At 44.6% G+C, this 26,617-nt stretch overlaps 1 protein-coding gene across 2 annotated transcripts in view; it reads right to left on the bottom strand.

Annotated features, from left to right (window-relative positions):
- Positions 1-601: 601 nt before the first annotated feature.
- Positions 602-26,617, bottom strand: part of SLC22A23 (solute carrier family 22 member 23) — a 109,223-nt gene continuing 83,207 nt past the window's right edge. The window contains exons 6-11 of one of the 2 annotated variants that reach the window (XM_018914590.3): positions 23,711-23,800; positions 18,110-18,212; positions 14,902-15,134; positions 12,245-12,277; positions 10,335-10,458; positions 602-4,993 (exon numbers count right to left, since the gene is read on the bottom strand). In XM_018914590.3, coding sequence (XP_018770135.3) covers positions 4,642-4,993; positions 10,335-10,458; positions 12,245-12,277; positions 14,902-15,134; positions 18,110-18,212; positions 23,711-23,800 — 935 coding nt within the window. In that variant the 3' untranslated portion in view covers positions 602-4,641. The remainder of the gene's footprint in view (positions 4,994-10,334; positions 10,459-12,244; positions 12,278-14,901; positions 15,135-18,109; positions 18,213-23,710; positions 23,801-26,617) is intronic. The other variant, XM_050970542.1, reaches the window with a different exon arrangement.

Below are 26,617 nucleotides of genomic sequence, written 5' to 3'. Positions count from 1 at the left end.
CACGTTTTCCAGGGTTTTGATGTTTTTCTTTAATTCCGAGTTGAGCCCTGACTTGAGCTCAAGCATCACCTTCAGATACAAACCAAAACTACTAAACTGCTGGTACTGCTCCTAGACAACTGCCCTAAGCACCTACAGAAAAGTGAAGGATTTACCTTGCTGTGGTGCAACAAGCAGCAAGTAAAACCTGTAACTGAGAGGCTGCTGCTGTAGAAGGCACAGCTGCTGAGTCTCCTGTCCAAAAGCATTTGAACACCCAGTGGCTTCAGTGTCTCAGATTTGGTATGGGTGCAGAGGGCCCCTCCTTACCTGGTGGGAGCAGCTGCCTGTCCTTGGCTGCAGCTCAAGATCAGAATAGCAAAAAGCAACTGTTGAAGGGTATTTTCTTTTTAATTTACACCACCGAGGAAACAGAGTCAACTATGCTTCTGTAATTGACTGTAAAGGATAATTACTTGCAAATCAATGTGCTGTTTTAATTAGCTTGATTTACAAACAGCTCTTTCTGTTTGTAGAGCAGGGTAGGGCTACTTGCTGAGGCATCAGCTGCTGCTGGGTATCTGAGAGTCACTGCAAGGGAGCCAGACCAGGGAGAGCAAACTGATGGGACAACATCATTTTATTCTGTACATTTACATACAAAGTTCTTCTCAGTAGGTACAACAGATGTAACATCATGCAGACATTTAGCTTGTAAGACTGTTTTCAGTACTTGATTTAAGCTTGTGCTATGAGGAAGCACCACCAGACTATTCATGATCAAAACATACAGTAACACGATTCTTTAAAACTTCATCAGAAACTGAAATGGGGAGGGAGATCTCGCCCACTAGACAAAACACACCATACTCCTTTCCCAAAACATTTTACACAACACATTTAAAATGAGGTTCGTAATTTCATTTTTTTCTTAAAAAATAAAATAAAAAAAAGTTACCGTGGGGGAGATCATCCCCCCACTCAATAGTGTTGTCTTATGTGCCAGCTACAGGCGCAACTTGACTTGACATTCACAGAGTTCAGATAATGGCACTTCTGCTTCCAATTTGGTGACCAATAAAGTGTTTGTCTCCAGGAAGTGGCAACAGTTAAGTAAAATACTTCCACTAAAAAGGACGACAACAAAAAAAGCCTGCTCAGTGAAACCCAAAAGTAAATCTCACAACCCCCTTTCAGCGTGGCCACAAAACACTTGCAAACAGGTATTATCTGTTTGCAGTGTGTCTGGCAACAAAAGCAGTACTGAAATCTTACAAGGGGGACAAAACCCCCAAGATCAAGCATAATGTCACTTCACATTTTTGTTTGAACTTAGATAGATGGAGAAAGCCCTTAAATGGTAAACCCAAAGAAAAATCTACTGATGGGCTTAGAGGTTACTGAAGGTTCACAGAAAAAGGCCAAAAATGGACAGCACAGCTTTGGACTGCTTCCCTGTTGTGGTGGCCAGAAAGAGCCGCCTGAGAAAAACCTTTCCTGGTGATGGCTGCAGAGGAGACATGGCCAAGGAGCCAATGGTGCAGCAGGCTGGGACCCCAGCAGAGAGCCTTGCCCTGCTGCAGGACTAGACGAGGCAGGACAAGCATCCCCATGCTTCCTTTCTGCCCTGCTGCATCACCTGGTACTTGGCTCCTCCACACAAGATAGGTTCAGTGAAAGCTTTCCAACTCTGTGAGCATGTGTGGAAGAACATAATCATCACAGAAGTGCTCATGTTTTCATGAAAAGGAGCAAAACTAGAACTGCCAAGGCAGGAAGTTAGTTTTTGCTTTATTGTCGTGACAGAGGCAGAGGGCCAGACTGACTGGAGAAGCTGGGGCTCCCTTCATTGCAGATCAGTACCGACTACCTGGTTTCAAGTAAAAAAGCAGCAAATCAAATCAACTTCCTAAGATTTTTTCTTAACCAAAAAAACCCAACAAAAAAAAAAAAATTGCCGCATGTTCCTGTCACCTAATGTATTTACTATCTAAATGTTGATATGTTTAAACAAGTATTCTTTTCCCTGTGCCTGTCTGTCATCGGAGAGCAACCACCAGAATAGGAAACGATAAAGCGCTGTGGACAGCAGCAGTGAGCTCACCAGGACCACTGACAGTGCTGGAAGCAGCCAGGTTCACAGGCCTGTGGATGGTCTGCACGAGCTGTACTGCAGCGTGAGCACACGGGCCATGAAGGAGACCACGAGGGAAGGAGCCGCTGGCTCCACAGCACGATGGATGGCAGGGCGCTGCTTTCTGCCTCTGCCCTCGCACCTTCTCCTCTCCCAGGCCCTTTCTCTCTTCCCTGAAGCCTTGTTTTGCTTCTTCAGCTTTTTGTTGTGAACCCATTTGTTTCGTCCCCGAATGTGTGTGTGGCTTGCATCTCGCATCGAAGGCAAAAAGTATTGCACAAATTTGGTGTGAATACTGCACGAGTGGGGAAGGGCTGGGTTCTGTCCTTAGGTGAACACAGACTCCAGAGGTCTCTGCACAGAACAAAAAGAAGCAACTGCACACTCAAGCCTGACAATAAAACTTGAGTGTAAGGAAGATCAGGCTCTTGCTGTCACAGCAAGTTTAGCAAAGGTGAAAAAAAACAGTAGTGTTTATAACTGGGCGAAACTACCATCAACTGGTCCAGTGTTTCTTACCAGGCTCAAGAAGAACCCGAATGTCCACATCATCCTCTGTAAAAACTAGCAGCTTTAGGACAACATTGTTACTCTGAATGCAACCACCTCTGTTGCTTCTGCAGGTCTGCCTGTCCCCTTGCATGCGTCAGCATCTGAGGCTGTGCTACTTTACTGCATGGCCTGCCGGGGAGCATGGATCTCTGATTTATTGGGAGCTGTAAGAGGACATTGGCAGCCTAATGGAGGATGGAAATTGTTAGGTACAGTAGTTAATCGACAATATATACAGCAAGGGAGGGAGGGCGAGGGAAGGTAGAGGAGGAGAGTGCAAACGAGCTCTTCTCCTGCATATGAAGGCAAGATGTACATCAAACAAAGTGGCAATCATACGGACAGTCAGTACAACATTGACATCCTGCTGCTCTGCTTGAACGTCTGCACTACCGAGCAATCACAAATGGATGGCCTGAGTGAGAAAGGAGAACAGGGAGGGAGAGAGGGGAGAGTTAACTACAATGCAAGAAAGCTGTTTACAGAGTCCTTGCATTGAACTAGATCCTCACGGTGTTCTCTTGAGTGAGAACCAAAAGCCAATGGCCAAAGGAAATAATTTGGGGGCTGGAGGAGAGAAGTCAAGCGGCCACTATCAAAGTGCCATCTGCACCGCAGGAGGTAAACTGGATGTTCACTTTGTGTAGAATTAATCAAATTTAAGTAAACTTTTTTTCCTGAACTAAAATCTTACAAGAGCGGTCAGGAAAGTGGGGAAATAAGGGTGAGTCCATTGTGTATTCTTGGGTCAGAACCAGAACACATCCCTAAGAGCCCAAGACAGCTCAGTAAGTCATTATTCACAGGTTATCAATTAATTCATTTCCAACAGTCATTTAAGCAGTTTTCCCACTTAAATTAATAACCCAAACCCTGGTTCTAAAAACACTTAAGACAATAAATACCAGGACACTCATTTCCCAGGAGCAGATATCCCAGCTATGGTGCCTTTTGGAACTAAGGTACAGATCATTGCCCATGCTCCTGACTATATATCACTGCTGGTCTATGATTTTTTCCTGGAGCAGTCAGAGATCCTGGGCCTCCTGATAATTATCACCATTCTAGACAAAACTCATTTTTGCATCATTAGTCAAATCATTTGCATCATCTACATTACAATTAAGGACCAGTGGCAACCACCTAAAATAGATTAATATATTCTTAAAATGCAGAAAGCTGATTCTCATTGAAAAATCAGCTTGTTGGGGTAGGATTTTCTCCAATGCATTCAGTGAAAACAAAAAAGGACTAATTTAGAAAGTAACTTTTAAGTGCACATGGGCTATAAAGACAAATAGAAGCTGCCTAAAATGCAGTCAGAGTTTGAGTCACAACAGGTTTTGCTTTTCTTTTTCTTTTTTTTAGTGTACAAACACAGCAGGCAATCTGGGCACTTGGACTTTCTAGACAGGCAGAAGAATGTTGCACAAGTCTAAGAATAAGTCAATTCAACTTTGCAGTGAATCCCTCTTTCCTTTAAAGAAACACAAAAACAAAACAGAAAACAACACTCCCCCTCCCCCCATGGTTTCTTTCTTGGAATGGCTGCACCTCTTAAAAGATGGCTTCATTTTTGTGATCTATGAAGGGAAAAGGAAATAAAGTGCTTCTTGAGAATAAATCAAAATAAATATACATATTTAATGGCAGGAAAAAAAGAGTTCTGAAGGGCTACTGCCAGCCAGGTCTTTTCTCAAATGAGTCTTTTCCCCCAAAACTTTTCAAAAGTAATCTGCACGACTGTTGAAGATGCCAAAATTTGCTTTAGTAGCAGAGTTGAATTCCTCTAAGTTTGTGTCTGCTCCATCACTGGTTTGTAAAATCTGTGCAAAACACCTTTGCCCAAAGTGCAACTCCTCCTGCACAACAGCATCAAATAAAATACAAAAGGAAGAGAAGAAATACAAGAAGGGGAAATAAAATTTAAAAAAAAAAAAAAAAAGGAGAAGGGGAAAAAATCCACCCAGTTACGTCTACTTCATCCCGTTGGCAGTGGTGTTCTCCGAGATGCCGTCGCTCACAGCTGCTGAGTCGTGGAGGCCAGAGTAATCCTTGAGTTCAGAGTTTGTCAGGAGCAGGGGCTGCTCGCCCTTCTTGTGCGGCAGCAGGGGCTGCCGGGTGTAATGTTCCCCGTCGGGGATGTTCTCAGGCAGGTGCTGGTTCTTGCTCTCGGGCAGCAGCAGGATGCAGATGATGCAGATGAGTGTGCAGCAGGCGAAGATGACGTGGTGGAGGAAGTAACCTTTCTGGTTGTGCAGCTCCATGATGGGGGCGGTCAGGCGGCCGAAGCCCGCGCTGGCCAGCACCAGCCCCAGCCCGCCGCCCCTGCAAACACAAGCAGAGGGGGAAATAATTACACTCAAGTATCATTTCACACCCTTTGAACAGCCCCACATAAGAAGAAGAGAAGCTACACACCACGTGAGTGTGTAGACAGCACTCAAAAGTACTCCCAGTTCCAAGTATTCCCACATTCAGTGAGGGAAAACCAGATTTTTCTTAGCATGCCACCCTTCTCCACTTAGACACCCCAAGGAGCAGTAAGTGTAGAAGTCAATTTTGGCTGCCTCTAAAGTATCTGGCACCACTCGGTAGTGGAGGCAGGAGATTAGACTTTACAATCCATTATACCAAACACTGACTGCTAGAATATTTTCTATATAAAATCATGTTATGGCTGGAACTTCTCAACACACTGAAGGTGTAACAAAATGCATAATTTTCAGAAAAAAAGAAGTGTGAAAATAGACTCATCTTCCTCCAGCTAGAGGCACAGAAGCTGCTTGTGAAAAGCCAGTTCAGTGCTCTCTCCTGATGCTTGGCTATGCAAGCAAACTCTCTTGCAATTCCTTGCCTTCCTCATCAGCATCCCCAGAGCCTGGTGCAGGGGGCCTGGCACACCACACAATCCTGGATCTGTCTTTGCTGGGTGCCCCCACACAGAAGTAGCACTGCAGGTGTTTCTTTGGGGCAGGCCATACCCTCCTGCTGTGACACGACTGAGGTCTCCTGCCAGCAGAGGGTCGTCCTTAAATGACTCATTTTAACAAAAATCTGTGAGAGTGGCAGCTCCTCCTTCATTTTCCAAAGACTGCTGCCTGCAGAGGGAGACCTCCCTGTGAGTTTAATCACTGGCACCCTGCTTCCCCACCAAGCCTGCGAGGGCAGCACACTTCCTACACTTCCTCTGGGAGAGGCCATCTATTCCCAAACCCTCTGCAGACCAGAGGGGTTCAGTTCCTGGCCCAATGCAGAACTGTTACTATCAACAACTGGCCCTTACAGAAGACGGCTTGCAGAAGGCAAATGGGCTGCTTTATGTCAAATATTTGGCATAAAACCAGCTTCCCTGACTATTAAGCATCCTGGAAATCTCTGTACAAATAAACCTACAAATGCCAAATTCACTCAGCCAACCACAGTGTTAAAGCTAATCTTCACTCAATCCTTTCCAAAATCTTCACTGCTGCATACTTGACAGCTGAAGGACAGCAAACATGGGTTTCAAAAGATCTCTTGGGACACTGACTGGATCAAAAATTCACGTATGTACGTTCCAGTTCTTCAGACTCAGCAGAGCATCTTTCACAGACAGCAGTGACTTCCCCAAATGCTGCAAAAGCCCTTATTAAAAACTTGCCAGCTTTCCAATGGCAATTTAGAAACCCAGCTGAATGCAACTATTGTGCAACTGGCCTCCCTGCAACTTCATTAATACTCTCACATGAGTAATTGACACAACCAGTCCCAAATGCATGGCAGATCTCTCTCCAAGCTGGCTCTGGAGCAACAAAAGCCTGGCTCATTTACATCAGTGATTGCAATGGCTAAATTGTATCTCAACCCCCCTGAGAAGAACCTGAGGTGAGTTTTAAATGCTGCTGTAGAGGGACATCAAGCAAGCTGAAAGAAAACGGGAAAAGGCAATAACAAAGACGGCTCTGTCATTTATGGGTCAAGTGGCTTCAGATTTACGGGGGGGGTGGGGGGGTGGAAGTTTTTCCATATGACGTCAGTAATTAGAGTAGGCATTACTTTTTCCAGTGCCATCAAAACCTGGCAGAGGAAGGCTTGAAAGTACATTTCAGTGGGTGTCTTAAAAAGGGGTTTCTTTAAAGTTTAACTACACTGCAGATGTGAAACTTGAAGGGGAAAAAAAAAGGAGAAAATTGAAAATACTCTCAGGAATTTTTTGTTGTTTCCATGCACATCAGGAAAACATCTATAGGACAAAAGAGGCAGCACACTCATGATTCACACTGTTTTTGCAGGTGACAGGGGGCAGCAGGTGGAAAAGAAAAACATTCTGAGTTCTTTGGGGCGTTGCTCCTCCTCAGCACAAGGAATTCCACGGCAGGGCCAGCGTCTGTACTTCAGACACTCTCCAGATGCAGAGTGGAGCCTGGAGAGGGAGTGCGAGGGCTGCTGGCACCCACAGCGAGTCCCAGCTTTCTCCCTTGCACCTCTGCCTGCCAGTGCCTGCTCTGGGGGAGGGGAGGGCTTTCCCATGGCACAGCCCCATGGATGATCAATCAGGACCACTTTCCCAACTCCTGCTCCCCCAGGACAGTGGGGAAGGATGGTTTGCATGGGGTTTATGGTCCTAATGTAGGCAAATTGCAAAATTCAAAATTCTGTCCTCAGAAAGGTCCTGCTTGTTTCATGGGGTAGAATTTCCTTGCTTGCTACCTCACTGTTTTGCCAGAGAGCAGCAAGACATCCTCACTGACATCCTAAGGGAAGGGTCTTGTCCTTCTCAGCGCTCCTCAGGAGAGCAGAGAATTGTTACTCCTGCCTTCAGACATCCATGTCTGTGTTGAGCAAATGAGTCAACACGCAACATGCTCAGAGTGCAAGTGAGCCAGAGAGATGCCCAGGCTAAAGAAGGCTTTGGGAGAGCCTCCTGCACAAAGCAGAGTCAGCACTGAAATCAGACCAGGTTTTCCAGCCCAGCTACTTCTCAAAGTCAGTCTGAAAACCTCCACAGCTTTTCCCTGCCTGTACATAAGGGATATTTTGTGCACTCAGTCCTAGGCCAGAGATGCAAGTAATACCCCAGCCTCATGGAGCAAGCACCACCTTTGAGAAGCCAGGCCTTATTCAGGTCCCAGTAGACAGCCCTGCATCCCACTGTGCTGGGGAATGCATTCAGTGCAGGTAGCTGGGTGGGCAGGGTGTGGTGTCAGCTGCAGATTGAGCTCTGGGGGTGGGACCCCAAGATGAGAGGCTGTGAATGGGTGCAGAGCCTCTCTGTGAATGTGACTGAGCCAAGTGGCTCCTGGTTGGTCAGGAAGGAAAGATTCCTCAATAACTGGAAATTTGGCTTGAGCCAGCTATTGATGACAAAAAGCCCTAATTCAGCCCTCCTGCCCACTCTTTGGCTGTGTGGGCACAAAAGCAGGACACAGAGAAAAAGGCAGAACTGTCTTCCACTTCACAGTAACTGAGAATGTGGAGGATGAAGAGAGGACATGCTGTATTTTGTTCAGCCTATTCCCATTTACTAGACATGCAGGCTGTAGTGGTGTGAAGATTATTCCATGTGGATTATCAGTGACACTTGGTGCTTTAATTCAGCATTTGCATGGAGGTCTGCACTGAAGTTCCAGGTACAAAGAAGGATAGCTCTTGATGAAGCCCCCCCTGCCTACTGCCAGGAGACTGGGGTGCAGTGCACAGATCCCAAGGATCCTTCTGTGACACGTGACAGTGTGGAATGTTCATGTTCCTGAGCAGGTGTCACCTCTTGGTGATGAAGGTCTGGCTGTTCTCCTCCTGGAACTGTTCATCTCAACACCACAGCAGCAGAGATGGATGGGTGCTGTGGGTTTGCTGTCATGCCACTGCTACCCCAGATAATGGCAGTGCTATTTTCCACTCTCAGGAATTTACAGACAATGGATTTGATCAGGGAAATCCCAGAGACAGCCCCAGTGCTCTCTTTCCTTTTCCTTAAGGTTCCTTGAGATCCAACCAAAAGCATATTAGTATCATACAATGGTTTGGGTTGGAAGGAACCTTACAGATCATTTAGTTCCAACTCCCAAAGGGCATCCAGGGTGGCATTTTGGAAAGCAGGTTATGAGGGAGTAGCCAGAGCCCAGCAAAAGGCAAGACAGAAGGCAGCTTAAGCACACCTCTGCATGACACAGATTTATGCACTGTCCAGAGCTACACCTCCTAATTACAATCCTGAGGGGATCTTATTGTGGCAGCAGGATCACAAAGCAGTGCAGAGTGTCATCGCTTCTATAAATAAACAGGGACCCTGAGGCATATCTAGCTGTTGTCACCGGCCTGGTGTCACCCTGCAGAGTCAGAGGAAGCAGAATTCTGGCTCCCAGCCAAGATTTTGTCCCCCTCCCTGTAGCAACATAAGTGATTTAAGGGAAGAAAGCTTGCTAAGTTCAGACTGCACATCTGACCCTACTTGGCAGGTTCTCTTCTGGCTGACATGGTCAATTCCTTATCTGTGTGTCTTTCAAACAGAGCCAAGGAGAAAATTAAAAAGGCATAAAAACAACAAACTGATTGACACACACATAAATGAATAGCTGCTAGTGTTTCAGGCTGCTCTATAATCTCACTCCTCACACTGCCTTTTCCTGTGGAAGTAATGTTATTCGTAAAATACATTCACAAATTTAGATAGTCTGAAAAAAAAGACCACGGAGCAAGGAGACTCTGGCTACTCAGATGAGAGTTTTGCAATAGTACTTTTGCAAAGTAGTTGAAAAGGCATATAATTTGAAGGGGACAAAAAAAAAAAAGTATCCTCTCTCCTCTACTCTCTCTCTCTCCCACTCATATGACCTACATTCCTGGGAAATTCAGTGAAATCAGAGCAAACTCCTGAATTGCTGTGGCATTGCTGAAAGCACAACCTTTGTGCTGTGAAAGATAACAGTGCATGTATAAAATGCTACAAACCCCTGACCGTACAAAGATGTGCTATGGGAAACTCTCCAACTAAGATAATTTGTCTGATTTCTCCTATTCCCCAGGATGAAAGTGCTCCTCTTTAGAAAAACTTTGAGCCTCTGCTAAGATAGGTCTGTATGTGAAGAGAAAGACAGCATTATCTGCAATAAAGGCAGAGAGGCAGGCTTGCAGAGGACCTCTATGCACCAAAAGCATTTGCATTTACACCCACGTTTCAACACCTTCCTTCCACTGAAGCACCCCTGCAGCTGTCCTGGTTAACCTGCCCTATGCAATGCAGGGCATTGCTGGCACCCATGCCCTCCTCTGCAGAGTCATGGAATTCCTCCTTTAATATCAAGGTGCAGACTCACTCCACTGCTGCTTGAACAAACCCCGCAGAGTTAGTGAAGCAATGACAATGCTCCATCACACAAACTGCTTCAGCCGAGTATTTAAGACCCTACCAAGCTGCAATTCATGTGCTGCCAGGCCTGCTGATCATCACCACGACGGGACACAAGGTGGAGCCATGGCAAACAAAGCCTCTCTATACACAGACAGGCATTTACTTGCACAGACTGACCGCAGCCACTGCAAAAAGCAGCCCCCAAGTTGCTGTGAGGTCTCCAATTGCTCCAGTTGGGCTTCCCCTCCCATGCAACGTGTTAAGTTACACGGCCCATTATCAATTACATGAGGATATTTTTGTCCCCATCTTTTGAGTGGGGCTCCAAAGTCTCACCTGATTACTGTGGGTGTGATTTCAGCACAGAAGAATACGCTGAGGCTTCCAACAGCATGCGAAGAGAACATACCCACGATGGAAAATGCAACAGAGAATTTGTCTTTGACACTGTCACTCATACCTGGCAAGAAAAGTGTGTTCATAAAAAGTAAGAATGAGGTCAAACTTCTAAGGAAGAGTACAATCAATGAAGTTTATATTACTCTTCTCCCTCAACAGGAACTTGAGTAATTTTGTAATACTAATTTCAAACTGGTATTTATAAAATCCATTCCCCAAGCACCTGAGATACAAACACCATATGAAAAAAACCCATAATGTCTTGCCAAAAAATGGCAGTGATCTCTGATTTTTATGCTCAGACACCACAGAAAAGGTAAAACCCATGAAAAAAACCCAAAATCTTTGTCCAGTCTTTTAGGCACCAGCCTTTTCCCTCTCATGTTAGACAGACAAGTGGAGGCAGGCAGTGTTCCTCAAGCTGCCAAACACCTCATTCAGAGGGGCTTGGGCACTGGAGAGGCTTCCAGGACAAGAGAGGAAAGAACTAGAAGTGCTCCCCTCTCTCTGCATGTGATCAGTCTGCAACCTCTGTTGTAACTCCCAGTTTGACAACTCTGGGTGAGAACAGGAGATGCCAAGGACGGCGAGGCGCTCCTTAAGCCAGGGCTGTTTGCTCAATCATTTCACAGCTGGATGGCAGCAAGGTTTCCAGGAGCAAACAGTGTCTATCAAGCACTTGCAGAAACCCCAGTAAATCTAAACAAAGCTCAAGGAAACTGTCTCTGACCATGATGACAGTACATCTCTCACTGGATCCCTGCTTGCCACCTCCTGTGGCAGGGCTGACATCTCTGACTGGGCTTGTACATGGTCATGTGACCTGTCCTGGCCAGCAAGGAGGCCACATCACTCACAGACACCATTGCACCATACAAGGGGAACACATCATGCCTGACAGGAACACTGGGGAAAGGACTGGAACTTTGCAGCCAGTGCTCCCTCACCTTTCTACACACACACGTCCCAAGCCCTGCCTGAAGAAAGAACTGCTTTGTGCAGTCCCAAGCAGGGATACTGTTTGGCTTGGATCCACTGAAAACTAACACCTGCTTTTGTTCTTGCTGAATGTATCAGCTGTCAGGAGAGCAAAAGGTATTTGGGAGCTCTTTGGTTACATCTGCTGAAATGTGCTACAGCCTGCTCAGGGCTAAGCTCTTTCTGCAATGCACCCCAAGTCTGCAGGGGAGAGCAAATTCTGCCAGCTGATGAGGATGTGGGCACAGCACCCTGCAACCAACGGGTGTCTAGCCACTCCTACATAGAAGGTGAGGCTACACCACTGACCCCCTCAGCGAGTCATGGCTGCTCAGCAGAACAGACCTTGGAAAAACTGGGCAAGGACAGATCCATCAAATCTGATACACAAAGGTACATTTTATTCCCCTGTAGTTTGTTACTGCATTGCTCCTGCAGTACTTCATCTTGGGAAAGCATTTTCTAAGGTGTTTAACTCCCCTTATCTAAAGTGCCCTTAAGGTGTTTTAGTCCCCTTTTATTTTCTGGGAAAAAAAAAAAATCTGAGATTCTTGAACTGGGAATGTTGCTTCTCAGGAGACTTTCTGAGAAAGCCTCACCCTGTATGTCAGACCTTGGGCGACCTCTGCACCCTCTCTTGACATGCAGAGGTGAGTCTATGTGGAGGGGATGCTGCACAAAGAGGCTGAGCATAGATGAGCAGGCCTGCTTGTCAGTGGGGTCTCAAGGCACTGCACAGAAGTGGACTTCACTCCTGCACCCCTTTGTGGCAGCAGCTCTCCTCTGGGTGCTTTGGCTCTGGCCTTTTGGATCTACCTGTTCCTGGGAGAGTGCTTCCCACAAGAGACAGATTTGTCCGTAAATCATACCTGAGTCTGGAAGTTGACTGTATTTTCCAATCACTGGATCCAAAACCATGGAAGTCAGAGAAAGTTAAAAAAGAGAAAGGGAGAGAAAACAAGAACATACAGTTTTTATATGTTTATTTAGCTGAAAAAAAAAAAAAAGGTAAATTCCACATGCCACCCTAGCCCTACCCTCTGAGTCCCAATTCTTTCCCATGCCAAAAACTGTCACATCTTTCCCTGGCCACCAGATAGGACATGCTGTTTCCAGGCACATCTCAGCTGGAGGACAGCATGCTAATGAGACAGTGATAACAAACCAGCAGTAAAGCATATTTAAAAGCCCCAAAATTACCACTGGGATTAACACAAAGGGCTCTTTGTTGTTAATGAAGGGGGAGAGGAGAAAATGCCCTCTTGCTGCAGCCCTGAGGGAATGGCCAACAGAAGCTTTGGTTAGAGAGCAAAATCTGGGCATCAGTGCTGTCAGACTGGTGGGAGACCTATTCCTCTCCAAAACCATGAGCTGATGGTCCATGTGTCCCACTAGCCACCAATCCTAACCATGCAGGAGCACATGGCAGCACTGGGCAGCAAGGGGAAGGGCATCAGCACAAGCTGGGCACAGCTCTGCTGGTCATCTCCCATCCTGATTCTGTGACTTTCCAGGTGACACTCCAGAGTTCAGAGGAGGGGTCAAGCAAGGAGAGCTTCAAGGTCTGCTGCAGGTTTGTGGCTGGTGGAGAATACTCCTCTCTCTCTCACCATTCTCAAATACTGATTTCATTTTCCTATTACACCCAAATTATGTTAAATTAAAACATGCAAGATGCTGTGACAGATTTCATAATAAACAGGGTCACTGCTTCTCTCCAAACAACATCTAGTTCTTCTGAGGAAGAGGTGGCCATGGTCAAGACTGGGGAAAGCTGCTCTGAAGTTTGAGGCTGCCTTTCTCTCCTCTTCTCACAAAGAAAAGACTGAAAGGCTGACAAGGGCAGTGCATTGAGAGTGCCAGTGTAGCACAAAGCACCTGAAGCCATGCCTGATCTTAGTTCTGGCAACTTGGCTCACAAAACCACCTAAACCTGTTATGGAAAAAGTTGAAATGAGTCCTACAGGGTGTTGCCTCCCACCTCCCTCATAATTTTTTTTTTTAAATGCAATAAGATTTTTGTGGCTCTGGAGCAGACCAAGACATCTTACACACTGTCTCTCAACTAAGCAAGAGAATGTTTATTGACTCGACAGCCTCAACAAACTTCTCCCATCCTTAAAGCAAAAATTAAAATGGGCAAATTCAGTGTGGAGAGACCCTGATGGACACCCTCAGAAGAACATGGAGTTTTGGGAGGTTGCACGCATGCACACTGTGAATGTGCATGTGAATGGTCTCAGTCCATCAACAGACATGGTGAGGTGCAACACGGGGCTTCTCCCACTCTCAGCTGGGATTGCTGGACATGGTAAATATGTGCTCAAGGGGAATGTAAACATCTGTGCCAAGCTGGGAGCAAATACACATGATGCTGGAGTTTCCTCCATGTAATGAAAGAGGTTCCCTGTTTCTCTCCTACATTCCCACAAATAGCTGGTTTGCTAAAGGCAAACTTAGTAAATGCCTCCAGGAAACAGAGTCTGTAAATATGAACAATTCCTCTTGGCTTGGGGCTGCCCTTGATACGCAAGAATGTGAAAGCTTTCCATCCTCAATGAAAAAAGCTCTTTCTTATTAAGGCCCTCAATTATTTCTAAACTTAGAAATGAAATCCAGCAATAGCCAATGTTCTGGTGTTCGTCTCATGTCCAGTTTGTCCAAAGTATGTCTCAACCCTCTTTCCCTTTCCTTGGGGTTGGGTTTTATGGGACAGGGGTCTAATGATTGGACACTGTGAGTGGCAAAGCACATCCCACATTCCCTCTGCTTCAACACCTCTCTGATTCATCAAGTTCAACCTCCTCAAGCAACAAAGAATGAAGTGAATGAAATAAAATTGAAAAAGGAAAGGGAATATTTTTATAGCAGTTTTAATAGCTGAAGCAGCTCAAAAGGGCCACACAAAAGTTACTGCCTGCAAAGGAAGAGGTGGGACACTCTCCCTTTTTGCAGGAACAACCATTTGATATGCTGTGTCACTTTCCAAAATCATGTGTATCCATTCACATGGACTATACATACACAGTGTGTTAAAGGCGGGGTCTTTCAGCTGCACGGTTTCTGTGCTCCCTGTTTATTACCTGTTCATAGCAAGATGCCAAGAGCAGGCAGAGGACATACACCTACTGCTTTAACTTCTGCATGGCTTAGAGGCCACTTGAGAAGCAGTCTTGAGTGGGAAAGTTTTCCCAATCTTGATACAGCTCTTTCCCTGGCGGATGTTCCACTAAATAAAATTGAAAGCGTTTCTTGTTTCCTTGCTTGTTTTCTTGGTGACTACACCGGATACAGCACCAAAGCTCAATAAGCTTCACCATGGGAATCATCCAGAATACAATGCCTTTTGTTAATGAGCCTGAGAAACAAGTGTTTGGGGAAACCTTCAAACAAATTCAGATTCTAAAACTGTGCAGGTGTATCACATGACAAATCTGGGAAAGACAAAGGAAATGCTAGTATCTCCTGGCCCCTTATTTGCACGTGAAGTTCGCATGGTCCTGAAAAACTTTCGTCTCCAACTTACAGTTGAGAAGGCCCAGCTGCAGAAGTGATGCCAGAGCTGTAAGTATCATGAAGAGCAGGAGTCCTCCTCTCCTCCCCAGAAAGCCGACCACAGGGCACATGGCCAGGCAGGATGCCAGCGCAATCCCAGCCATGGTGTAGTAGTCCGCATAGAAGTTGTGGGTAATCGCCATCTTCGCTTCGTGCCCCATCATACTTTTTGCAAAACAGTGGTGTATGCCATAACCAGTCAGCCTGGGGGAAACAGGAGAGGGCAAGAGAGACCATTGCTGAGAGGGCAGAACACACACTGCAATGTCATTCGGTGAGGGGAGGCATTAATGTAGGAGTGCAACACCTTAAGTTAAGAAACTTACCTCTAGGTGCTACTGTGAAAATAAGCAATGATAAAAAGAAGCAAAAAAAAAAAAAAAAAAAATCTTCATTCATCCAAATATTTGCTGACTTTATTCATATGATTCTGCTCATGTTATGATCAAGGCATGGGGAACTTTAGAAGAATTCCAAGGACGTGGTATGTTTTCCCATTGTATTTGAGAAATCTCATTCCCAAAGGAGCACATCTCTCTGTACCCGGTGCACCTGCTGACAGTACAGAGCCAGCACTGCTGTGACAAAGTAGCCTCTCTGCTTGGACAGCAAAACACCAGGAACACCCTGGTGTGGCATTTGTGTGCCACCCTGCCTGTGGCATTTGGTCATACTAAATACAAGCATTACACCCAATACTTCCCAAGCTAGCCTGTTAAAACTGAAACCCCCTGAGAAAGGAGGGTTTGAAGTTGTATGTGCTGCAATGATTATTAATTACAATTATAAAACAATAAGATCTAATTCAGTCTACACATTTACATCACCCTTCATAGCAATGTGTCTCCTCTTTAAAAAATTTCTTTGAGATGATCCACATCTTACCATCACATTTCACACATCTTTCTCCTGTCTCACCCTGTGCCTCCAAAAAATAGAAAAGAAAAAAGGAAGAAAGAGAAAGGGGGTGAAGGTACAGAAGTCTGATGAGAAGCCCCAGCTTCACCCCTGATGAGGTACAAAATGGCAGCAGGGGTGCAACAGGAGAGGTCAATGCTCTCAACTGCACCCATCACAGCTCAAGTACCTCTGCCAGGAAGAGCCTCCTGCCCCTGGCACTTGGACAAGACTAATCTCATGGCACAAATTAACAGTGCCTGAGAGAGTGGGAGGCACAGATCCAGGTCTCAAAATGAAAAAAAAAGGCAGGTATATTACACTGGTAAACTTCTATACCTCTGAAGGTCAGGAATTTGAAGCTCTGTCAGTATAAACTGGGTATCAAAATAAGCATAGAATCAGCTGTGGGGCTATGCAGACCCTGAGTGCATGACAGTCCATGGCCTGAGGAGCTTTTCTTGCAAACTTGTGAATCAATGCTCTAGTTCAAAACCCCACCCTCAATACCAAACACCTTGCCCCTGATAAAAACCTAATACAAGTGCTTCCTGTTACACAAAAATGACATTTGCTTTGAATAACTAGATTATAGCTGACTCCTCCCATAAGAGAAATATTAATCAGCAAAACAGTAATAATAAAAAGGGCAGAGCTAACCAGCTTTTCTTCTGTCTTTCTATTCTATGTATGCAAACACAGTTGCAGAAGTTGATATTGAGACCATGACCTATAAAGGAAATTATTTAATCATTGGGACTTTGCTTTCCAGCCTGTTCCCTAAGAATTACTCTATTCTCTTCACTTGGTGAGCAGCTCAGAATAGTTACTTTTAAAACTAAATCCTTGTCTTCCTTAATTTCTTTTTGTTACCTGCAAAAGGTTCCTCCTCCATGAACTAAAAATTTAGCACTGTCTAACAGGAATAATAGAAGTAAAATTAAATATTTTTTTTCACCCCTTAAAAAACCCATGAAATCTATTTCCTCAGATGTACATCTGCTTCATGCTCTGCTTGGATGCAAGCAGCCTTCTTGTGCTAATGCCAGAAATGATTTTTTGGACTGCCTAGATCTGATTTAAGGAATTTCCAAATATGCAAATTAATGTGGGTGAGGGAGAAGGGGAGAATTGCCCATGCAAACAGTTTTCACAAATAAATTTAACACTGTCTACTAAATGTACTTGGTGAGCCTAAGAAGAAAAAACTCTTTCAGAACAGAGGTAGTCCCTCCCTGGAGGGTGGAAGAGAGACGCAAAACTCATAAAAGCAGAGTTGGTTCTGCAACAGTAACACTGGAGACTGACCCCTGAAGTCTGTGTGCTTCTGGGTGACTACTTGCCCAGCATGGGGGCTGGCCCCTCTGGGTGATAACTGATTCATAAGCCCGCTAACAGGAGGGAGGGCTGCAGAGTAGTGCCCTGATGTGAGGAAGAAAAAGCCACAAGAGAGCTACATACTTTGAAAGCTAGCAGAGGAAGGAGATTCCCAGCCTTCCCCAGCCCCACCTCCCATTTGAAAAGAAAACCATGAAAAATTCAAATAGGCATTAAAAAGATGGAAAAATTAGAAAATGCACTGCTGGTACCCTTCCAGAACCTGCAAGCTAATGTATTTCCGCTTTACAAGGTGTCAGTTCTGCACAGAAGATCTCGGAACCTGTAACCTGCAAAACCCTCAGGCTGATGCTTGCCCACATGAGTGTCTCCAAACTGAAGATTAAGGAGGCAAGCATCACATTGTTCTGCTGGAGACTGCACTTTCTCCTGTGACCCCCTGCACATAATTTGGGAGTGCTGAGGCACTTTGTAATCTGCCTTTGAAGACCCACCAAGCACAGCTGTTACACGAGGGAGCAACTTGTATTTACTGGCAAGCAACATCTTCCTCTGCACCACAGCCCTATCAGATGTAAACAACTTGAACCTGTACTCCTGGGGCATGAAGGGTTTCAAAACTCCCACCTGGGATGCCAAGCAGATGTCTGCATGCATGAGCACCTATCAGCACGTGGCCACGTGAGACCGCTGGTGACAGCAACACAATTGCAGCAAGGCACCTGAGAAGATGAGGTTCTGCTGTCTGAAACAGCCAGTGAGCTCCTCCACGTTTGCCATAAAAAATGCAGTTCCCTGCAAGGGCTGGTGTTTTTCCAGGATCAGTTATCAGAGATGTTAGTGAAGGGTCCCACAGTAGGAAACAGTGGAGCTCCCTCATCACTTCCCATTGCTGCTCCAGTTCACTGACCACACAGATATTTAAATAGAGAGATTGGACTTACGAGTTCACACACAGCACTACGATGTTTTTCCACAGGTTCCTTGTTCCCACCACTTTAACAATGCAGACTTTCTTTGGTCTCCTGGTGATTTCCTTTTCCAGCTCTGAAACAAACCAAATCAGAATTATCATTTCCCTGAGAAGAATGAGAATATTTACTTGTGAACTAAGATATTCTGAGGGATGTTCTGAAGAGCAGAACACTATTGATTACATTTACAGGAGCTATAAAAATGCTGAACTACCTGCCTAAAGTACAGCACAGGTTCCTCCTTTTCTTCCAGGCTTCCCTTCATCTTCTTGGGGCAAAAGAACTGAGAACTCCTTCACACTCCAAACCTCCTCCCAGTTAAAAATGTGTATGTAAAGTGGGAGCAGTATGGAGCTTGACCCCAACAAGCATGATAGCAAATTCCTTGAAGAACTTCAGGATTCTGTTAATTTTTAGACCCCTCCACAGGGAGGACTGCACTCCTGCAGTGACAGGCTCTGCCCCCATTGCGCAATGCATACCTAAAAAGCCATGGAAAGGACTGGAGCTCAAACTCATTTTTCATGGGTTATCTTTTGAAGTTTGTTCAAATGCAAGTTTCAGAATGCAGTGACTAGGACATTATGTCAGCTCATCCATCTTCCCCTCTACTCCCTTTTCAAATATTTAAAATTATTCTGATGGATGTCCTAAATGTTAAGACATTTCCTTAAAGAAAAATCATTGGGCATCAGCAACTGAGGGGTCTTTGCATTTCAGAACTAAAGCCCCACCACGTCCTTCCAGTTCTGGGGAGCTTCAAGTGAACTTTTCTTTGTAATGCTGCAATAACACACAAGCCCTACAAATGTTGCCTCTGATACCCTTGTTGGCATGGGACAATAAGGAAGGCCACTGTTTATTTCCCAGTTACCATTAAGTTGGAGTTTGAACACCTACCTAAGTGTGCCAAAGCAGCCACTGTTTCCAAGCTACTGGATCAGTGGGCAACAAGTCCAATGAAAGCAGGAGAAGCTGTAGCTATAAAGAAGCATCACAAAAATAATGCCCACCAAGAGCACAGACTAGGTCTGTTTTCTGGGGTAAAGGCTTTCACTGCTGCTTTCTTCTTTTTTTCTTTTCCCTGACTGTGTTTAAAGGCAGCAGCAAGGCCCTGCTGTGAAGGGTGCAAGAGTTCTCTTTGTGCATACGCAATGAGCTCGGGTGTCCTCATTTGCCCACACTGGCCTGGCCTGCCCTGACCTCTGCCTCACTCTGCTGAATAGCAACTTCCTAAAGAGATGCAAGATCGGAGAAAATAAAAGGAAGCTGGGGTGAGGGGAGGTGTTTAAAAAAAAAAGCCACCTGAATTTACAAACTAAACAAAAACCACATTTGCCAGCTATTATTTGAAAAGTGCATCACAAAAATAATAAATCAAGCAAACACCATTTACATGCAAATACTTGATCTATTAACTGCTCACAGGTCACTCCTGGTCTTCCCTCTAGAGTAATTACTGGGAAGGCTTCTGACAAAAGCAGCAAAGTGTATTTTACATTAGTAAAATAGATTAGATTAGATTGTATTTAGGCAGAATATTGCTATACTACTTTCCTAACAACCTGATAATGGCCATTTCTCCCCAGAATCTATGCAGCATAAAGCACACAAAAGCAGAAAAACTAAGGTGGAGCAAAAGGAAAAATAAGTTAAATTGATATTTATATTACAGAAACCTCTTCAGACTCAGCCATATTAAAATATAAGCAATAAAAAAATTGGAGCCTAATCTCAAAGAACAAGGTCAAAATAATTTTTGTAGCAAAATTCTAGGAAGGAATAAGTGAGAACAGAATAATTCAGATCCATGGAGACAGTAAGATAAAACATAATTGTAAAGGCCATGATTGAGCCCAGGCCAAACCTTCTACAGCAAAAAAAGTCAAAGCAAACACTAGAAGAAGCCCAAGGGTTTTGAAAGGCTGTTGGTGGGTGTTTCAGCTGAAGGGCAACAATGAAAATCACTACCCAAACAACACATATTGCCCAGATTTCAAAAGGGTTCGCTCTCAAATGAAGAACGACCAGACCTGGGCTATAAAGTAAAACATCTCATCCTCTGTCAGCAGAAGGTACATATGCCATATTCTTCAGATTTTCTTAATCTGATAGGGTTTTTTGTTTGTGTGTTTGTTTCTCAGAGAAATTTTTCCTTTTTTCTTTCAAGACAGAGAGTAGACGTACTTGTAAATAAATACATGCTGTATTGAGCCACAACTCAACAAAATCAAGAGAAGAAATTATCAGCTTGGCTACACTTTTCTTTGCAACCAAACGTTATGTTGCCCTCCACTCCTGCTTTGTTCACACATTAGGTGTTCCTATAATCCATATGTTCTTTGTTTATTGTCATGCATCCTCCTCACCTGCACTCAGGCCCCCCTTTTAACCTTTCTCCTAAGTCAGTGCTTCTGAACTAGGGCCCACCAGTGCTCTTCACTGAGCTGCTGCTCTGCCCTCAAGTAAAGGCTCACTTGGTTATGTGACCTGTCAAACAGCTCCTGTGCCAGCTGCAGTGAGCATCACACATGACAGGGGAGCTCACCCCTTCTCCACCCTACTCGTGCAGCAGTCTTCCTGCAGCAGACCCTTGATTCTGCTTTCATGGGGGTTATACTCCATGGACGTGTCACAGCCATATACAAAAATGTCTTGATTACAGATGTAACAGCATTACAAGCATTAAAAAAAAAGGAAAAGAAAAAAAGGAAGGAGAAAAAAAAAAGAAAAAAAAGGGAAAAACAGATCTGGTCTCAAAGCTTACACCAAAGAACGCAAACAGAACCTAGCTTCTTATTGAGAGCCTTGTGACTCTACCAGATATTTACACCTGAATCCCTTTATGATGTTAAAACTCCAAATCTAAGTCACCTGCTTTAGATGAATGACTTGCCTCCAAGTCTCCAACACAATCCATCTTTCTGATGGCTTTCTGCCTCCTTTGCTTCTATGAATACTAGCGAGATATTCACCAAAAATCCCCACTGCATTGCAAAATTAATGACCTGCAATAACCAAAATATCATTCTAATAAGAAAAAATAAGCTATGTGACTTGCAAAAAAGTCATCAGCTGCAGAACTGGCTCTCATGTAAGTGACCTGCTGTCTTTGGAGGGAGCCTGCCTGCATGAAAGGAGCTGCTCCAACTGACTTTGATGAGCATCAGGAGAGTGGCAGCTCTCAGGCTGACTTCATAGGTCAAAGTTAAGATATTAAAAGGCAAGGCAAAGCCTATTAAAGCCTCATAGAAGCAAAATATTTTCTTTCAGGACAAACACCAGAAAAACTCCCTGTACCCCCAGCTTATTCTTTGATTTTACACTGAAGTCAGCAGTACATAGGAATTAGCTTTAAATGTTTCAGTTTTGATTTACCAAAAGGTAGAGTGTGGAATATAAGAATCTTTCTATCCATTTATTCAGAGGCCACTAATAAGTTTTCCCATACTCCAGAGCCCACACACACTCTAGGCTTCCTATTCAGGGACTCAGTAGGAAAACTGTCAACAAGCTAACTCTTTACATCTCAGTGGAAATTAGAACTATTCAGTGGCAGACTTTAAAAGTCTCATGGGAAGGGGAACCCTACCAGCTCCCAAAGCTGCTGAATTCTCAAGAGACCCTCTGCATTTCAGGAGCATGCCTTTCAAAATCAGAAAGTATCTTTAGAGCCTTCGGATGAAGCCACCCATCTCTGCATCCCTTGGCATAGACAGAACATAGACAAAAGCCCAAATCAAGCCACAGAAAAGTTATGTCCAAAATGACAAGTGTCCTGTGGTGATGGACTTTTGCTGGATTTTTCTGGCTGCTAAATGATACTGTCAGTAGCTCTTTGAACATGAAAAGATCTATGGAAGCCTAGCACAGAGACTCAATCAATCCCTGGAGCCTGACAGCTCTGCAGCAGGAGGTGGACCAGTGTGAAACACAGAGTTGAAGCCATCTATTCTCAGGCAGGCAGAGCTACTGGTACACAGGTTTATTTATACTTTCCAGGACTTTTGTCCTGCTCTCAAGACATATACAGAAATTATGAGGTAGGTAAAATACTGACTGATGGGGAGAGAGAGATAAGGGATAGAAAACAGAAATCATCAGCGGATGGCACGACATCAGTAGGGGATGACTCATCTTATTGTTTTTTTTAAAATCTTGTTTAATAATCTGAGTAGGGAGCTTGGCAAAAACCTCAGAAAGGTACCAGTAAGGTCTGCTGGTGACAAAGTGAGGCACTACCTTACTACCAAAGGTAAGTTACAATGCAAATGGGCCTTTGGAGGAACTGGGTGAGCTTGAGATCCAGCTTGTGGCAAAAGCAAGTGAAAATGTGAAATACAATGCAGAATTCTCAATGATTAGGGGGAAATGTTCCTGGTGGAAGATAAGAAAAACCTGTGTTGGACTTGGTTATGTACTACTTGAACACAAGTGACTATATGGCACCAGTTTAATGCAGCCATGAGGTATTTGCAAGTCAGACAATGAAATACTGGAATTCTTTTACAGTTCTGGTCATCAATATTTGAGAAACTAGAGCTCTGGCACGCTGGAGTATTGTGTTTATAAAAGGAGAGGAGATAGAGGAGAACCTCATCTCAGTACAGGAATAGGGCTGCTCTCTTCTCATATAGCACAAGGAAAAAGAGATTTAAGATAGGCACAGACAGGAGCAACTGGGAAAGGGAAAAAAGAACAAACCCAGACAGCAATAGTGTGTTTGAATTGAGTGCTAAAATGCACCTGCAGTACAAGAGGAATATGGAGACTGGAATGGCTTTCTAACCAAAGCACTGGACATAAATACTAACAGCACTTGAACCTCCTTTCAGGAGAGCAACTCTGTAACCCTAGGACTGTAAAAGCTATGGACTGACTGCAATGATTTATTTGAATCCTCTACTTCTAATTACATTCAAAAAAGATCCAAAAGACAGACATAAGGTTGCTGTTGCAATCTTCAATTGCTGATGTGCATTATGACACAGCATTTAGATGATCACACATTAGTTTTGCCCCCAGAATGTTCACTGCAGTCATTCAAGGGGCAGGTATTAAAGACATCTCTGCCTTTCCCATTCAACATGTACCCGTCAGCCTCATTATCCAAACTTCCCAGTGAGTACAAAAAACCATAGATTTCCTTAGAGACATTCCTACAGTGCTGTCAGAACATCAATGTACTTCATAAAAGCAAATCTCTACCACCTTCTTGCAAGAGTAACGGCAAAGATCACTCCTGTTTTGCAAGCAGGGAGATAAAATAGAGAGGACTTGTGTCCATAATGAGAAAAAATCATGCAGCAATACCCCTTGTAGATGTTGATATAAATGCTCCCATCTTTCTGCAAATCAAGCCCCAGAATTACACGCTAGAGACAGACACTGAAGGAATTGTGATTAGTGACAGCACTGAAAGGGCCTGATTCCAGGGAAATCTCCATCATCATACAAGAACATCCCTGAAAGACCCAGAGAATGAGTACAATTCTTCAGGAAATATTCAGCTTCATTTCCCCAGCACTGTCCTTTTTCCTTCTGCAAGCCTCTGCCTCATTCACTACACACCTTCCAAATTCTGCAACAAATGAGGAACAGACAACAGCTTCATTCCCACATCATCGTCCATCCTATGCACTGATTCGTCCATCCTATGCCCTGTGGAAAAAATAGGTTGTAATCATGTTATTAAAGGCTGTATCATCATGCCTTCATGCCAGGAGGCCAAGCAGGGGTTGCCCAGGCAACCTGACTTCTTGCATTTCCCAGAGCATGACTTGTCAACGCTTTCCAGCAGCATCAGTGTTAAAGAAAACCCCAACAACAACACAAAGAGCACCTCCACTGTCCTTGTGTGGAGTTGTGGCCATCAGGAGGTTGCAGGCACCCACACATGCATTGCTGCTCTCTGCTGTGGGAGCTATGGAGGGAACCTCAGCAAGCTGAGCAAGCAAGTTGGGCAGCAGGGACGGGTGAAGCAAACATTTTAGGAGTGGATTTTGCAAAAGAAGAATTCTAAGAATGAATCCTTGGGCTTGACAGCTTGCTCTGGAAGGAGGGAGAAGAAAATAATTGCAGTCCCTTTGGTCTCCATGCTCTAGCTCTCCTCTGTTCTTCCTCTACAGAACACTCTTCCTCCTTTGCTTTCGCCCGGTCCATTGTTGCCCTTGCCTCTCTAGGTCCCCTCCAACTATCTTTATTCTTTGGTCCCACACTTCTTAAAGTGCCTTATTTCCTCTCTTCTCTGGCCACTGGTCCCCTCTCACTGCTCTCCACTTCCACCTGGTTCTCGAGGTCTCCATCCTACCCTTCACATCCACATCCAGACTCACCAGTCCTCTCCCCTCTGGTGCCCGTGGGCTGGGGAAATGCCAGCAGCACCAGGGCTTGCTGCCAGCCCTCTGCACATGGTTCCTGGCCTGCAAAGCTGGCTCCTCTGGGAGTATAGGTAGCCCTGTGCACAAAGAGCCAGTGTGCCAGCAGGGCACAAATCAACAGGCTGGAGCGCAGCCAGCCAAAGTCTGCAGAGGACTCAGCTAGTGAGAAAGAATCATTCAAACTGAAATAGAGGCTGACAGCCCCCTCCTCCTTCTTTTTTTTCCCTTTAATTTTCTAGCATATTTGGCTTTTCCCAGTGGCATCAAAAGGCACATTTCTCCGTAGGCACATTCTCACCCTTTTCCCCCCGATCCCACCAAAACCTGATACTGTCAGGTATCACTGCTACCTTTGCTAAGGATACAGTCAGGGCATGCATGGGCTCTCCTCTTCCATTACTATAGACCCAGCCAGCAGCAGAGGACCTAAGTGACCAATTTTGCTCTTGTTAATCACTATCATGTGCAGCACATTCTGGAAGAGTTGCTCAGGCTCCACCAGTTCTTGCCACTGGACAACAGGGGCCCAGCAGGAGAAACCCAGACTCTCCTGAAACTGATTTAACACATGAGAGGACAACAGAAATCACTGGCTGGGTATTTTTGGTTTGTTTTTTGAGACAGAAATCTCTGTGTCTGACACACAGCCTTCAAGCAGCACCTTGAACTGTTTTAACTACATTTCCCACATTTACCTGACCACCCTCTGGGAGCTGCATGGAGCATTCAAGTTTAGCACCATTATACACCCAAGAAAGAGGATCTGGGAAAGGGGGACATCTGTCAGGTTTCTACTTCACTATCACATGGAGTTCCCTATATTATGGAACCAGGAAACTTGCTTTTCTTCTCCAGCTAATACACTCTTCATCTACCACAAGCTTTAAACCTGTAGTGCAGTGATGGGTGTGATGGTCTAATGATATGAGCAAAGCTGTGTAGGGAAATAGACTGCCTTTCAGACAGAAGACATTTTCACCCTTCCCTCTGCTATTTACCCAGTGGAAAAGTAAAATGCATATAATTACAGAGATTCGAGCCTCATGCTTGGGAAAAAAAAAACAACATAGCAAAACAAAACAGAAAAATAGCTTATGTTTAAAGGAAAGTGATGGTAGCATGTTGTTCAGCAGCAAAAAAGGTGAAAGAGAATTAATTTTTTTTCTTCAAAGGGAAACTCCCTGAACACCACAGCTTTCCTAACAGCAATCCACACACATACACACACAGAGTACTTATCACCAACATACAACTGCATCTTCTCCATGCTGTGTCCTGCATGCTAAAGGGCTGGCATCAACTTGGCTGCTTTACCTTTGCTGCCCACCTTTGGTGATTACATCAATATCATTTCTCTAAGCTTAGAAGGGAATTTTGGGAAGGAACAGCTATAACCTCTCGGCCCACAGGGGCATCACTGGTTTGTGTTTCCATCCAGAGACTAGCAAAAAGGGACCTTTGTTTTTTCAAAGCTGGCCAAGGAGTTATTTTCCTGTTAAGGAACACCTGAAATGTCTCCCCACAGAGGGGAAGCCAAAGAGAACTGCCCAGGGGTGGGTTTCCATGGAAGCATCACATGTGACACTTGGGTAGCTGCTGACACAGCAGTGTCTCCAGTGGAGCATTTCCCAGGACATCCAAACACAGCAGGGCTGGGTGCTGCTGCAGCCAAGGTCAGCTTGCAGCAGACAATTTGTTCCAGACAACAAACAGAGCCTTCAACCTCACACAAAGAAAGAGAATGCATTCTATAAAAATAATGAAAGCCTTCTGAAGTGTAACACACCTTTAAAAGGTGTAAGGAGGGTTGATGCTTTAGGATTTCCAATCCCCTGAACACTTTTTTCTCCTGTTTGTTAAACAATCTTCATACTTCCTTATCATTTATGACACTAAGGTCAAAATGACTGTCCTACAGCTGCACTGAATTGTATGTTTGCTTCTTGTTCTACAAGGAAACAAGGAAGAGATGGCGAAGTTTCTGGAGAAACTGGTAGAGAAAAATCTGTACTGAATTAATATTATCAAAATATTTAATTTGCTCATGATTGAAGCTGACTTTTTTGGGTAATGCTTTGAAACATATGTCAACAAAATT

This window comes from Serinus canaria, chromosome 2 (assembly GCF_022539315.1).
Source record: "Serinus canaria isolate serCan28SL12 chromosome 2, serCan2020, whole genome shotgun sequence".
NCBI lineage: Eukaryota > Metazoa > Chordata > Aves > Passeriformes > Fringillidae > Serinus > Serinus canaria.
The sequence above is the reverse complement of the archived record's forward strand: the minus strand, read 5'-3'. Positions and strand labels throughout refer to the sequence as shown.